Source organism: Pygocentrus nattereri, chromosome 26 (assembly GCF_015220715.1).
Source record: "Pygocentrus nattereri isolate fPygNat1 chromosome 26, fPygNat1.pri, whole genome shotgun sequence".
Lineage (NCBI taxonomy): Eukaryota > Metazoa > Chordata > Actinopteri > Characiformes > Serrasalmidae > Pygocentrus > Pygocentrus nattereri.
In genome coordinates, this window is record NC_051236.1 from 18,845,166 (window position 1) to 18,858,235 (window position 13,070).

A 13,070-nucleotide genomic window follows, 5' to 3' on the forward strand; every position below is an offset into this window, starting at 1 on the left:
AGTCGTCTCCTGTTTCTTTACATCCACCTAAATCAAGGAACAAAAAGAGCATGAATGAATACTTGCAGTGCGTGTTTGTTTTGTTTGCTCTGCTGTGTGGTCTCAGAGGTGACTGGGGTCCAGTCTCCAGTTTGGTGTTGAGATGTGTAATAGAATATGAGTACTTACTGGTTGCAGAGTGAACTCAGCAAAAAAGATCCATTAACACACACGTACACACACACACATAAACACACACACACCGACACACACGCACCCGCACATGCGCACACACACACACACACACACACACACACGCACACATGTACACAGAGATATATACCTTAAGAGTTTCATTGCAAAATGTTGTATATCAATTTGTCGCAGTTGTGGATATAACAATGTTATAAAGAATAATGGCTAACATAATGGAAACCACATTTTTATTTCTCTTATAAAAGGTGGCATTAAGCATAATACAATATTGATAATTCTTGTATGTGTAAAGCCCACTCCCAACTAGATACACCATGGAAAGAAACACTTCATATATATTTAATTTTTTGATCACACACGGACTGGCTATAAAACACACTGAATCGCCTTTACTCTCTCTCACTTCTCCGTTTTCTCCTCTCTTTCTCTGATCTTCTCTTTTCTTCTCTTCTGTTCTGTACACAGCACTTAAATAAGCATTGAATTAAGTATTGATTGCAATATATTGTGCTGCACTTATATATTGTATTTTATTATATTGCACAATGTATTGTAGTTTATTGTAGTGTATTGTTTTCTATTGTATTGTATTGTAGTATTGTATTGTATTGTATTGCATTGTATTGTAGTTCTGTGTTCAACTCTGGTCCTTTTTTCTGGGTATCTACAGTGACTTGTTTCTAGCAGTATCTGAGCTCAGGACTGTCTTTTTCTCTAACCTATTGGTAACTAGCAAAGATACTTGCTCTAGATAGACAAAGCACTTCTTGTAAGTTGCTCTGGGTAAGAGCATCTGCTAAATACTGTAAATGTAAATGTTCTCTTCTCTTTCCATTTCTGCTCACTTCTCTACTGCTCTTCTCTCCTCTTTGCCTTTTTTTCTGTTCTGTTCTGATCTCTTATTTATTTTCTGTTTTCTTCTGTTTCATCTTCTCTTCTCTTCTTCAGTAGCTGGATGTAGCATTCATACGTTGTTAAGAGTGGAACAGGGAATAGAGTCTATAGAGAAATGTGAGGCACTATAGGAATGCAGTTGGTGCAGTTCTCAAATTTGCAATTTGTTAATAGTGAAATGTTACAATTGATGCATTGAATTATTTGATATGTCTACTGAATTGTAATTAAAGTATAATCTCAAACAGCAGTGGTCAGGAAATGATGTGGAAGTGAATCACAGGGTGTTGCACTGCGTGTACTGGAAGTGCACTGACTAGCCTTATATTGTACTGACAGCTTATGTGTGGGATGTTTGAGGCGTGTTTGGGCTGTTCTGAGTTTGATGATTTAAATGTTTTCTCAGTGATGTAGAGTAGACCGGATGCTTAGATTAACTCTGTCTGATCACCCTCTCCCTCTTTCTCTCCTCCACCTTATTCCTCTGTCCTCTCTGGCTCTCCTCTTTGTAGATGATAAAAATTTCAGTAGCTCTGCAGCAAATCATTCACGCTTTTAAAAGGAACGAGGACGGATAGGCTGTCATTGTTTGCGTGTACATACACATATATATATATATGCTAAACCATATTAGTGTTCACACACCTTCTGCCCTAAGAGTGAAATTTGTGATACACTGATTGTGTATCACAAATGTGCTAATCACTTACATCATCTGAAGCTTTATAGAGGATTCAAAAGAAGCTTTTATGTTATTATGATTTCATTCATATCATTGAAATAACATTGCTGTGGGCTGGATCATCTTTTTTATGCTTTAAATAAATGAGAAGTTAGATTAAAACATAAAACAGACATTTTAGATAAACGTAATCAAGCTTATCAGATGTTTTCATTACCTTTAGCAAGTGCGCTGAAAAAAGTGATACATTGAATTTATTTGGTTCAAATGTTTATTATTTCCACATGAATCAACACAATTATTGCCAAAAGCGAATCATCTGAAAGAAAAAGTGTTGGAGATGCACAGTTGAAATGTGCCAGGACCTGAATGGGCAGATTTTGCTCTAACGCTTGATTGGCAATCGACTAATATATTATTTTTATTTTGGCTGATTTGTGTTGTATTTTATGACACAAGGCAGGTAAGAACACTTGTGCTGTATTTGAGTGCTACTGCTAGACCTGGACCAAAATGTCCTAGCAAGATTATCCTTTACCATTCATGCTAAATAGCCAGTTGCTTCTAAATTTAGATCTAAATTTATTTAATTCATATTGTAATAATATCGTAAAATGTGACAAAATAAGTTAACTATCATGATACTAAATTTTTATATTGATACATACTTTTTCTCGGGTTCATTTAGCCGACACACTGTGAGCTTCAGGTTAAAAAATGTCTAATACAGTAAATTCAGACTAACAAATCTGGCATTATAAAAAGAAGTCAAAATCACAGTTGGCCATAAAATTTTGTTACTGGTGCATCCCTAAAATTATAGTATATTTCATTCATGTGGAAATGACCATACAATTTTGAATAAAGTACATTCCATGTGATGTTTGTGAACGGTGGGTGATTGGTGCTGAAGTTGAGGTTGCTTTCCAGTTTCTAGGGCAGAGGAAGGGAAGGATGGATGGCTCTGCAGCTTTCTCCTCCTTGAGTAAAGCAGTATTGTGAGTGTGGGAGCTTGAGCAAGCAGAGAAGGCCCACAGTCTGTCGCAGTGTGTGTATGTGTGTGTGCGTGTGTGTAAGAGACCCTGGGGAAGCCAGCACTCAGTATTCAGTAGCACACAGAGCCCTGCTGGGCTGTTCACAGCTTTTTATTTTTTATTTTTATTTTTATTTTTTTTCTTTTGACTGTGACAGCCTTTAGGATTCATTCTTTCAGTGATTTCACTGACAGATGTCTTTAAATGAAGGACATATTGTGCACTGTCTGGCTTATGAGTCTCGTAATTTTAGATTTTACTCAAACGTGTTGTGGGTTTTTAATTACACCATGGCGAAGAGACAAAAAAGACAGATGCGTAGCTAGACCGAGACCCAAATAAAATAAATAAATAAATAAAAATAAGGCAAGAGAAGCAGAAAGGAGAAGGGAGAGATGGGCCGAGAGAGCAAAGGAAGGAGGGATGGGCCGAGGTGAAGGAAAGAACTCACTCTGTCCTCCCTCGCTCTGCTGCCTCTATTTTTAATCCAATTAGATTTCAGGAAGATTCTCATTCTACATGGGTCTCTGTGGTGTTTCCCACTATAATCTGCTGTGTATCTGTAGGCTGTATGTATGCCACATCTGTTCCCCTAATATTCCTCATAGAAACTACCTGAAATTAAGTGAAGATGTGAAGTGAAGCTAAATTTCATTACTGTGAAGAACAGTAGAGGTAAGGATGTGGTTCAAGTGAATTTTTCTACTGTAGGTAGAACTACATTCACTCAAGGGAGCATTGCAGTGCTTTTCTCTCTCTCTCTCTCTCTCTCTCTCTCTCTCTCTCTCTCTGTGTGTCTCTCTCTCTCTCTCTCTGGAGTCAGCATTTCCTGCTCCTGATGGATGGTGATGTTAGCGGTTAGTGTTAACGTTAGTGTTACTGTCTGACTTCCAGTAAGTGGTGTGTCTCTTTGCCAGAGCACACTGCGGCTCTCTTTCAGTTATTAACGTAACACTTAAGTAGTTAACACTGGTCAGGCAATCCTTGCAAATGACCTTGACATGGGGGAAAAAATTAAGAAAAACAGTGCCTCAGTAAACAGTAAAAACAATGACACTATTAATTTTGAAGTCTTTTCAGTTACCACTTCTTTGCCATTATAGCCCTTTTTTGTTCCTGTACTGCTCCTGTGATTTTTTTGGTGGTGATTCAATCAGTGTTCATTCTTACTATTAAAAAAATACTGTTTTCAAACACAAAACACCTGTGTTCAAAAATACCCATGCTCCAAAGTTATTTGACTGATTTACTGTTTGAATGAATGTTGCTTTTAATTGAGTGCATGCAGTGAAATACTTCATAATAATACTGTATCTTTCAAAATGTCATAAACTGTGAACAGATTATACTTCTGTATTTTTGCTATGCATTTCATTAATCTCTCTCTTTCTCTCTCCCCCTCTCCCTTTGCCTCTCTCCCTCTCCCTGTGCAGACCTTTATAGTGCTAAACAAAGGGAAAACGCTCTTCCGTTTCAGTGCCACGCCCTCATTGTATATCATTAGCCCTTTTAGCCTGCTCAGGCGAATAGCTATTAAAATTTTGATACATTCATATCCTTTTCAGTGCTTCATACATCATTACTTTTTCCACTGTGTCATGATTGTTGTTGCAGATGTCTTCACACCCAGCCATACTGCTTGTCTTCTGTATTGACATTATGTAATGACATGTAAAAATGGCAGCTACACCTTTATTTATAGTTTATTTCCTTTTCAGCATTTATGAAACTACTTGATTTTATGTAAATTTATGTAAACAATTTGGGGAAAATATACATATATTTTATTGTGACTGCAGTTGAAATTTTGTGCAAGAACACCAGCATATCCACTGTGTGCTGCACCAGATTACACTTGAAACTTAAGATAACATTGCTGATAATGCAAGCTACAAACAAAGTTGTAGCTTTTGCACTTTGAAAATCACAGTCTTTTTCACTGAGATTTTAATATAAAAGCAATTGATCTTTCAGTTCTACTTGTAATTATATGTATATGATAACCTTTGTTCACCTTGCTCACTTATTGTTAATGGCAGTTTGTTTTCTCAAGAATTGAGCCTCAGTGATTTTGTCAGACTATTGACAACACAAAGTGCTTCCAGAACGTGTTCTAGGAATGTGGCAGAAATTGTGCCCATTTCACTTACTGATGGCTCATGGGGAAAGCACCAATCAATGTCCTTAGTGTACACTTCCTTTCCATTTGACCTCTGACCTGAGAAAGTAGTAATGACATTTTATTTAGTGCTGAGTCAATGTGTAGTTTTCTCTTAATGTATATCTGGAGCTCTCAGACATTGTGCCCAGTTTGTCAGTATGTGTGATTGGGTTGGGCTGTGTGTTCTATTCCAGGTTTTCCTTAATTCCTTTTCCTACAGTTTTCAGCATGATCATTATGTGTACAATTTTGACCAACTGTGTGTTCATGACCTTCAGCAATCCCCCAGAATGGTCCAAACAAGTAGAGTGAGTATTCTGTTCTATTCTGTTCTGTATTTTTCTACATCTCATATCTGTGTTGATTTCATACATAATAAAAAGCACTTCAAGCACATGTACACTCTCTCTCTGTTTCCCAGATACACCTTCACAGGGATCTACACCTTCGAGTCCCTCACAAAGATTGTGGCTCGAGGGTTTTGTATAGATGACTTCACGTTTCTCAGAGATCCCTGGAACTGGTTGGACTTTATGGTCATCTCTATGGCGTAAGTATAGGCCTACTGCAGCATCACACACATTAGATACTGCATGTGATGGTTTCCAAAGAAAAACACTTCTGTGTGCAGCGTTCACCTCAGTGGGAATTTCTGATGTTTTGATGTCAGCAGTATGCTCATTTTGTAGTTATTCTGTTATATACTGGTGTAGTGTGGGTGTAGCCTACTTGTTATATGGGTGTAGGCTACTTGTGTGGTGGTATGTGCTGTATACCCACTAAGAAATCACTAGGATTTGAGTATATTAGTTTGAAAAAAATTCAGTGATACAAAAGAGCTTTATCTAATTGACCATTATTATGTGATATTTTGGCACGAGAAAGTAATGAATTAACAATTCTGCCATGGAAATCAAACACCCTCTCCCTCCTTGTCAAGCTGAAACCACTTGATTGACTTCAGACCTCTTCTCAAAGTTTGGCAGGGAAATGCTTATTTCCAGTAGCAGTGAGAAAATCTCTGAGTGAGACACTCATGTGCACATGCCTACATATTTCCTCCTTGTGAGCTCACACTAACAATAGCTGTTTTAACTAGCCATAGGGAAAATTAAGTGAAAAAATACTTACTATACTTAGCAAAAAAACATTTGGGATTATATTTGAAGTGAGATTACACCCTGAATGCATTGTTAGTGAGTGAGGAGTTGCAGGTATTTTTATAGCTAGCTAAGTGTTTTTCAGTTACATTGCTATGTGCTAGCTAGGCTAGTCTTTCTAACTGTAAGCAGATCCTCTATTTACAGTATACCCACTACTGCAGACTAGACTGCACCACTGACACTGATGTGTTGTAGTCTCATGGCAATGAGGACAGAGGATTAGGCAGATGAAGGACACATAAGCACAGTGGCGGAGGCTTTGTGCAACCTGAAATACAATCCAAAAATCAACACTGACTCTGTGACCTCTGCACAGGTTACTGGAGGTATCTGAAGCCCTGAGGTCTTCGTTTGCACACAGGAGGATGTGTATTGCTTTGCGTGTGTGTGTGTGTGGGGGGGGGGGGGGGGGGGGGGGGGGGGGGGTGTTGGGGAGTGAGTGATTAAGTGAGTGTGTGTATGATTTCTGTCCCATCTCTCACAGGTGGGAGTGTAACAACTGAAAAAGGCTTCTTTGTCCATCCCTGTTTCAATGTGGCCATTATTTGTGTCTTTTACTCTTTACTCCTTCTCTCCCCATTTTGCCCTCCCTCCATAACTACAGACATTTTACTATCAAGTTTGTTATTGGACATTTTTCAATTCTTGTATTTAAGGCATAAAACATCAAACTAGGGATGCACGATGATATCAGAATAACATTGGCATCGAACAGATGTTTAAATTTGCTGACATATTTATTTTTGCCTTGGAAATAATGTTTAGCAACACTGGGCTACTTTACTAAAATTTTACTGCATTTGTAACCCTAAAGAAATAAATATTACATTTCTCTAGAAGACAAAGCCGGGTGAATCTAGTCTTACTTCTATCTAGTAATTTAGTAATTTGTGCATTTTAGAAATGTTTATGTCATGGCATCAGTATCAAAATATAGGCCCACAATTCCCATATCAGTGCATCCCCACAGCAAAAGAAAGACATATTTTCTTTCTTTCATATCTCATCTGTTTAACCATGTGATGTTGTTTATGATAAAGAGTTCTAAATCTGTTGTGTGTAAAAGTCTTGAAGCTACAGTTTACAGTTATTTTTAATATTTTTTGTCCTCAGATTGAGACAGACATGACATTTCACATGATTTGTCTAGTATGCACAGATGGCCATTAAATGGTCATTATTCGTCTTAAAAAAGAAAATGGTTGTAGCTTACACAGTTGATTGTAGAACATTATACAGTTCTGTGAAAGATATAGACACACCCTAAAAAGCTGTTTATCTGGGCAGCACTTGTTTATTTGTTCTGAAAAACTTTAATATTAGAGTAAATACAGATAAAGTTATTAAAGAAAGTAGGATTTTGCATATGCCAATGTGTTTGCTTATCCGTTTCCTCACCTCTCCTTATGTTAGCCAGTATTATTTGTGGTTATCGTCCTGTACCTAGTATGGCCAAAGAGTACTTCGTTAAATTAAATGAAGTGTGCTGGTAATGGAATTTAACACATGTTTATGATGACAAGGGGTATCCAATAGAAATCTGGACTCAAATCTGTGTAGCTCACAAGATATCACCTACTTTCTCCAAAATTTTGTTATTGAACTGTTACATTAATGCTTGATTGCATTTATTTTATTGTTATATAGTATTTTAACGGACATACGGCCCAGATAAATAGTTTTAAACCAACTTTTGCACAGTACTGCGCATGTAACAGAAAATTTGCTGTTTTTTAAAGAATATTGTATAATTCCATGATGCTCCTGTTTTTTTTCTCACAACACTCTTTCTGCTTTCATCTATCTTCCCATATTTCTCTGTCTCTCTTTCTCTCTCTCTTTCGCTCTTCTAACTGGTGACTGTTGCGATCCGTTCTGCAGGTATATAACAGAGTTTGTAAACCTAGGCAATGTGTCAGCTCTACGCACATTCAGGGTGCTGAGGGCTTTGAAAACTGTTGCTGTGATCCCAGGTAAGAGTCCAGAAGGCCTAGGGGCCAACAGAGGGCGCCGCTCGCTGTCTCTTTTTCCACGCCCCTCCTCCTCTTCTTCCTTTCTTCTCCGTTCGTTTCTTTCTCCTCTCGTTGGACAGGCTGTCCATGATGTCTTCCTCCCAGTTCAGTGGTGGTGCTGGTGGTAGTGGCGTGTCGTGCGTGTTGTCGTGTTGTGTAAGTGTGTGTGTGTTGTGTCATAGTGTTTGTTCTGTGTGTGATCCTCCCTTGTTGCAGATATATAACAGAGTTTGTGGACCTGGGGAATGTGTCAGCCCTGAGAACCTTCAGGGTTCTACGAGCTCTCAAAACTATTTCTGTCATACCAGGTGAGAACGCGTTTAAACACGAAGGCTGAGCTGCTTCCCACGCTGATGCAAACAATTATTCTTGATTACTATGATTATTACTATTTTTACCCTTTTTATTTGTGTTTTTGATACTCTTCATTTTGTACTTGTCAGTATTTTTTTTCTTAAGAGGATGCTGCAGAAACAGTATTTTTATTTTGTTTCAAATTTATGTTAATTTTTTACCAACACAATCAAAAATGGTGGCAATACATTTTTGATAGGCTTTGCAGTCTGCTGTCAGGCCGCTGAACTCAGATGGTCAGCTAAAGGAGCCTGAAAAGCTTCCTCAGTTTGCCAATTATTACATTAATTTTGCTCATTAATTGTGTGCATTGCTTGTTTTTCCCCCAATTATACTAAAATAAAGTTTCCTGTAGGTATCAGTTCTGACTATTCTATGACTACTGCACCTTATTGTGTATGATGAAGGCACTGATTGTAAAAGAATGTTTTTGCTGCAGGTTAAAGCATAGCACAGCACTTAAACAGACAATACAAACAATAAAAACACCTTTAAATTGTATATGTTATCATGTTACAGTATGAGTTGTTTAGCTTTAGATGACTCACTTTGTTTTCCATGTTGAGTTTTTGTGAATTTCAGTTTCAGTAAAACATCACAAAACTCAATAAAATCAAATCATCAAAGCATAACAGCCTTTGTACGTGTGTTTCATAGTGTCTTAGCTTTCATACTTTTCGAAGTTTCATTAGGACTCCAACTGGAGCTCATAATATATGTCAGCAGCAAACATTTCTGGGTAATTTAGTTTGCTCACCAAGACTGCCAAGCCTAGTTTGACACACTTCTGCTGCATGATGCTTTCTGAGACACCCGCTTTTTAGTTTGTCTTTCTTTTATTATTATTATTTATTTTATGACTGGCTTTCCACGGATTTCTGCATCCTTTCGATATTTTTTGCCAAAATTAACTTTTTTAAATCCCTCCTTTTTCTTATTTTAAAGAACTCGGAGTGGAGCGTAAAAGAGAGAGACATCAGAATATCAGGCTAACGTTGGAGGAATTTGCAGTGTGTGATTTTGTAATTGTAGTTCAAATTCCGTTCATATGCACACATACTGCATACTGAATGGAATCTGCAGCCTCCACCTGACTATGAACATTTTTTTACGCCAGAGCTCTTCATCTGTCTGGTGTCTCTCGAACAATGGGAAGTTATCTCGGAAAGGGCGATGTTAAGCATTCTCTGGATATGAATGATTGGTTTAAAGGCATTGTCACCATGATGATAAGGTGATGATGATGTTGCTGCCTTCAGCCTTGGCGTTTAAATGACCTGCATGCATCCCTTCCTCCCTTTGCCTGTCCTCCTCTTCCTCTTCCTCTCTCTGTGTTGGCTCTCTGCATTTATGTGTGTGGCGCTGCTCTGTTACCTATTTTGCTTATATGTGTTAAATATTGAATGTAATGTACATGTATGTATTAGAGTGTCTCCTCAGATTCTCCACACACATATAGGGATTTTAAATTATGACCCGAACCAAATTATAATTGTTCCTGGCTTGCTTTGGAATTCTCCATTTAAACAGCAAAATCCCCACCCCCAGGTAGTAGAGGGTTCAGCATCACATTTGGAACAACATGTACTTCAAGTACTTTTGAAAACAGAGGATTTCTTTTATTTCTAGACAGGGTCAGTCCCATGATTTTGTTTTTGTTCGTGGAGTGTGGGAGAGGTAGAGTTTCAGATTTTTTTTGTCATACTTCTTATATTAGCTACAGAAAAAAATCCTGTTTTCCTGCAATGTTGCTGTCCATAATGCTGGTGCTGAACATAGTACTAGGGTCAGTTAAACCATGTAAAGTGAAAACAATCTCCCAGTACAGTGTGTCCTCTTTGTGTGCAATGTGGAGCCGTACTTTTTAACCTAGCCTGATGAATGGAATGCTGTGCAATTAGCTGTTTTTCTCTCATCTGAAGCAGTAAAAGGCATACCAATGACAATCATCATTTTACCCTATTTTATTTTACTAATAATCAGTGGTAATCTACTTGTTGGAGACTACTTGTGTCCCTTTGTCTCTTCTTGCAGTGCCTATAATTCCTTCATCCAGCAGATGTTTAAAATATAATTTGTTCGCAAAAGTTTAGAAAGCAAGTGATTCAGTGAAAATTACAAACCTTTTTATTCCTCATACATAAATTACATATATGTTGTAACCACCCAGTAGTTAGGTCACCCGTCACTTTGTGTGGAGGTTAAATGATCCCCTAGACACACTTTATTTATGCTCAGTGTCTCCAAAGTTACAAGTAAAATAATAGATAAAATAATGAAAACACTAATATTTTAAAGTTAACTCAACCTTAGTGTACATGCAATTTCTCTTTTAAGTATATATCATGCAGGTGTCATAAAATTACAAAATATAAAACTATAAAATAATATAAAACAAAATTTTAAATGTGGAATATATATAATGAAATGTATGTGTAGGTTTGTAAGGACAGCTTCCTATATAAAGAAAACAATCCTGATTTGCAGATTTGTAGGAGTCTGTTTAAAAGCTGTATTGTCAGTTTAGTCTAGACATTACTGTAGCTATGTTACAGGAGTGCAGATTTCAGATGTGTTTTTTTATTGTATATTTAAAGTAGATGATTTTCCCTGCAGGTTTAATACAAACCATGTGGTACTTGACCTAATATGCATATTGAAAGCCTATAAGTATTTATACATATGGTGTCTGGTGTTCCTGTTATTTTGTGAGGCCAATATAATTTCAGATTAGTCACAGAGGGGAAAATTGTATTGATGAATTTCTCCATGTCTGCATAGTTTATGAATAACTAAACCATTGGAATATTCCTTTCACTGAAAAAATCCTCTAATTGAGGAAATCTGGGGACATGCAGTGATCCGAATAGATTCCAGCAGCTCAGCAGTGGCTAGAGCTGTATTTAAAAAAAGAGGGAGGGGGGACATTTTTATTAGATTTTAACTTTGTAAATATTCTCATATTGCAAAATCAGTTTGTGTGGGGAATCTACGAGGAGGGGCTGAACTCCATATTTTTATGTTTTTTCTGTTTAGAAATAATAAAAAGTATATACTGGGTCACCCTCTGGGTGTTATGTGTGTGAGTGAGTGTGAGAGAAAGATTATTTGTAGTGGAAATGAAATAAGATCTTTTTTTTAATCTTGTTTTTATTATTTGCTCTAATACTGTCTTAATACTCAGCTATAGAATTGGACAATATGAAAAGAAATCTCAATAATTATATGAAATATCTTAATGATGATTTAGATGGTAATTAGAATGCTGAAGTTGCTGTAAATCATGTTAATAGTATGCTGCCAGGTTAGCTTTGGCCATGTTACTGGAAGATTGGGAGATGCCAGGTGATACCACAGCCATCCGTGGCTGGGAGTCCAAGATGAAAAGATGCGGTGATGCTTTACGTGTAGCAGAGGATGCATGTGCTAGCCTTAATTCTCCAATCATTGTAGCATATCATGGGAGACCTAGCTAGCAGGTGGAATTCACAGTGACTACAATGCCAAAAAAAGACAAAACTAACAAAAAACACCCCACCACATTGTCCCTTCGCATACAAGCTGTTTTTGCTTTATTCATTTGATTTTTTGCTTTACACTCCTTTGTTTGTCCAGTTCTTTCGCTTTTTTTGCTGTAGGAGATTTGAGATTTGAACTAAAGACCCAAATTACAAACCAAATTGGTTCTTTTCAAAAATAAGACCCCACCTGACTATAAAATTTACACTCCTAAGCCTGAAGGGATAATGAACCACAGGATCTATAAATAGACACAATATAGTTTAGAAAAATGTACCTGTCTAAAGAAAAGCAAATATCTCCAAAATAGCAACTTCACAGGAAAGGGAAAGTTCTGTACTTTTAAATGTAATTTTATTAAATACCTTTTAATGTAAAACGATTTAGTATCAAGCAATTTTGGAGCAGGCCCAGCATTTCATTTTCACACAGTATAAAAAGGGCAGCTGCTGATTTCCAATCATGTAGAAAAATAATAATTGTGATTGAGATTCTTGTTTTTCTTTGGACAGCGATGATAAAAAAAATTTAATAGTGAATTTGGATTAGTATCCAACTCTAATGTTGAGTGTTTTTATATTATAGAAGATCAGATTAGAACAGTTAAGTGTGTGTGTATGTGTGTGTGTTTCTTTGCAGGTAAGTATGTGAGTGTGTACAGTAAGATGCTCTGCGTGTGCCAGTATTATTACAAAGCCAGGCAACCACAAAGATGTGTGTGTTGAGCAGGTACAACACGGCTGTATGTGTGTGTGTGTGTTTATCTCCTCTCAGGACTGAAGACCATTGTGGGGGCTTTGATCCAGTCTGTGAAGAAGCTGTCTGATGTGATGATCCTGACCGTCTTTTGTCTGAGTGTATTTGCCCTCATTGGCCTCCAGCTCTTTATGGGTAACCTTCGACAAAAGTGTGTGTTCTGGCCAATCAGCAACCTCACTGTCACCTACCTGTCCAATGGGAGCAAGGGCTTCGACTTTGATGCATATATCATGAATGAGAGTAAGTAGAAGCACCTGAGTTTGAAATAAAAAGTAGCCCTTCAGGCAGTACCTTACA

General features: G+C 37.3%; 1 protein-coding gene across 5 annotated transcripts in view; it reads left to right on the forward strand.

Moving 5' to 3' along the window:
- Positions 1 to 13,070, forward strand: part of scn8ab (sodium channel, voltage gated, type VIII, alpha subunit b) — a 61,993-nt gene that overhangs the window by 11,327 nt on the left and 37,596 nt on the right. For 3 of the 5 annotated variants that reach the window (XM_017720130.2, XM_037535046.1, XM_037535048.1), the window contains 5 exons: positions 4,239 to 4,357; positions 5,185 to 5,274; positions 5,388 to 5,516; positions 8,011 to 8,102; positions 12,789 to 13,013. In XM_017720130.2, coding sequence (XP_017575619.1) covers positions 4,239 to 4,357; positions 5,185 to 5,274; positions 5,388 to 5,516; positions 8,011 to 8,102; positions 12,789 to 13,013 — 655 coding nt within the window. Of the gene's footprint in view, positions 1 to 4,238; positions 4,358 to 5,184; positions 5,275 to 5,387; positions 5,517 to 8,010; positions 8,103 to 8,357; positions 8,450 to 12,788; positions 13,014 to 13,070 lie in introns of all 5 variants that reach the window. The other 2 variants (XM_017720122.2, XM_017720136.2) reach the window with 1 other exon arrangement.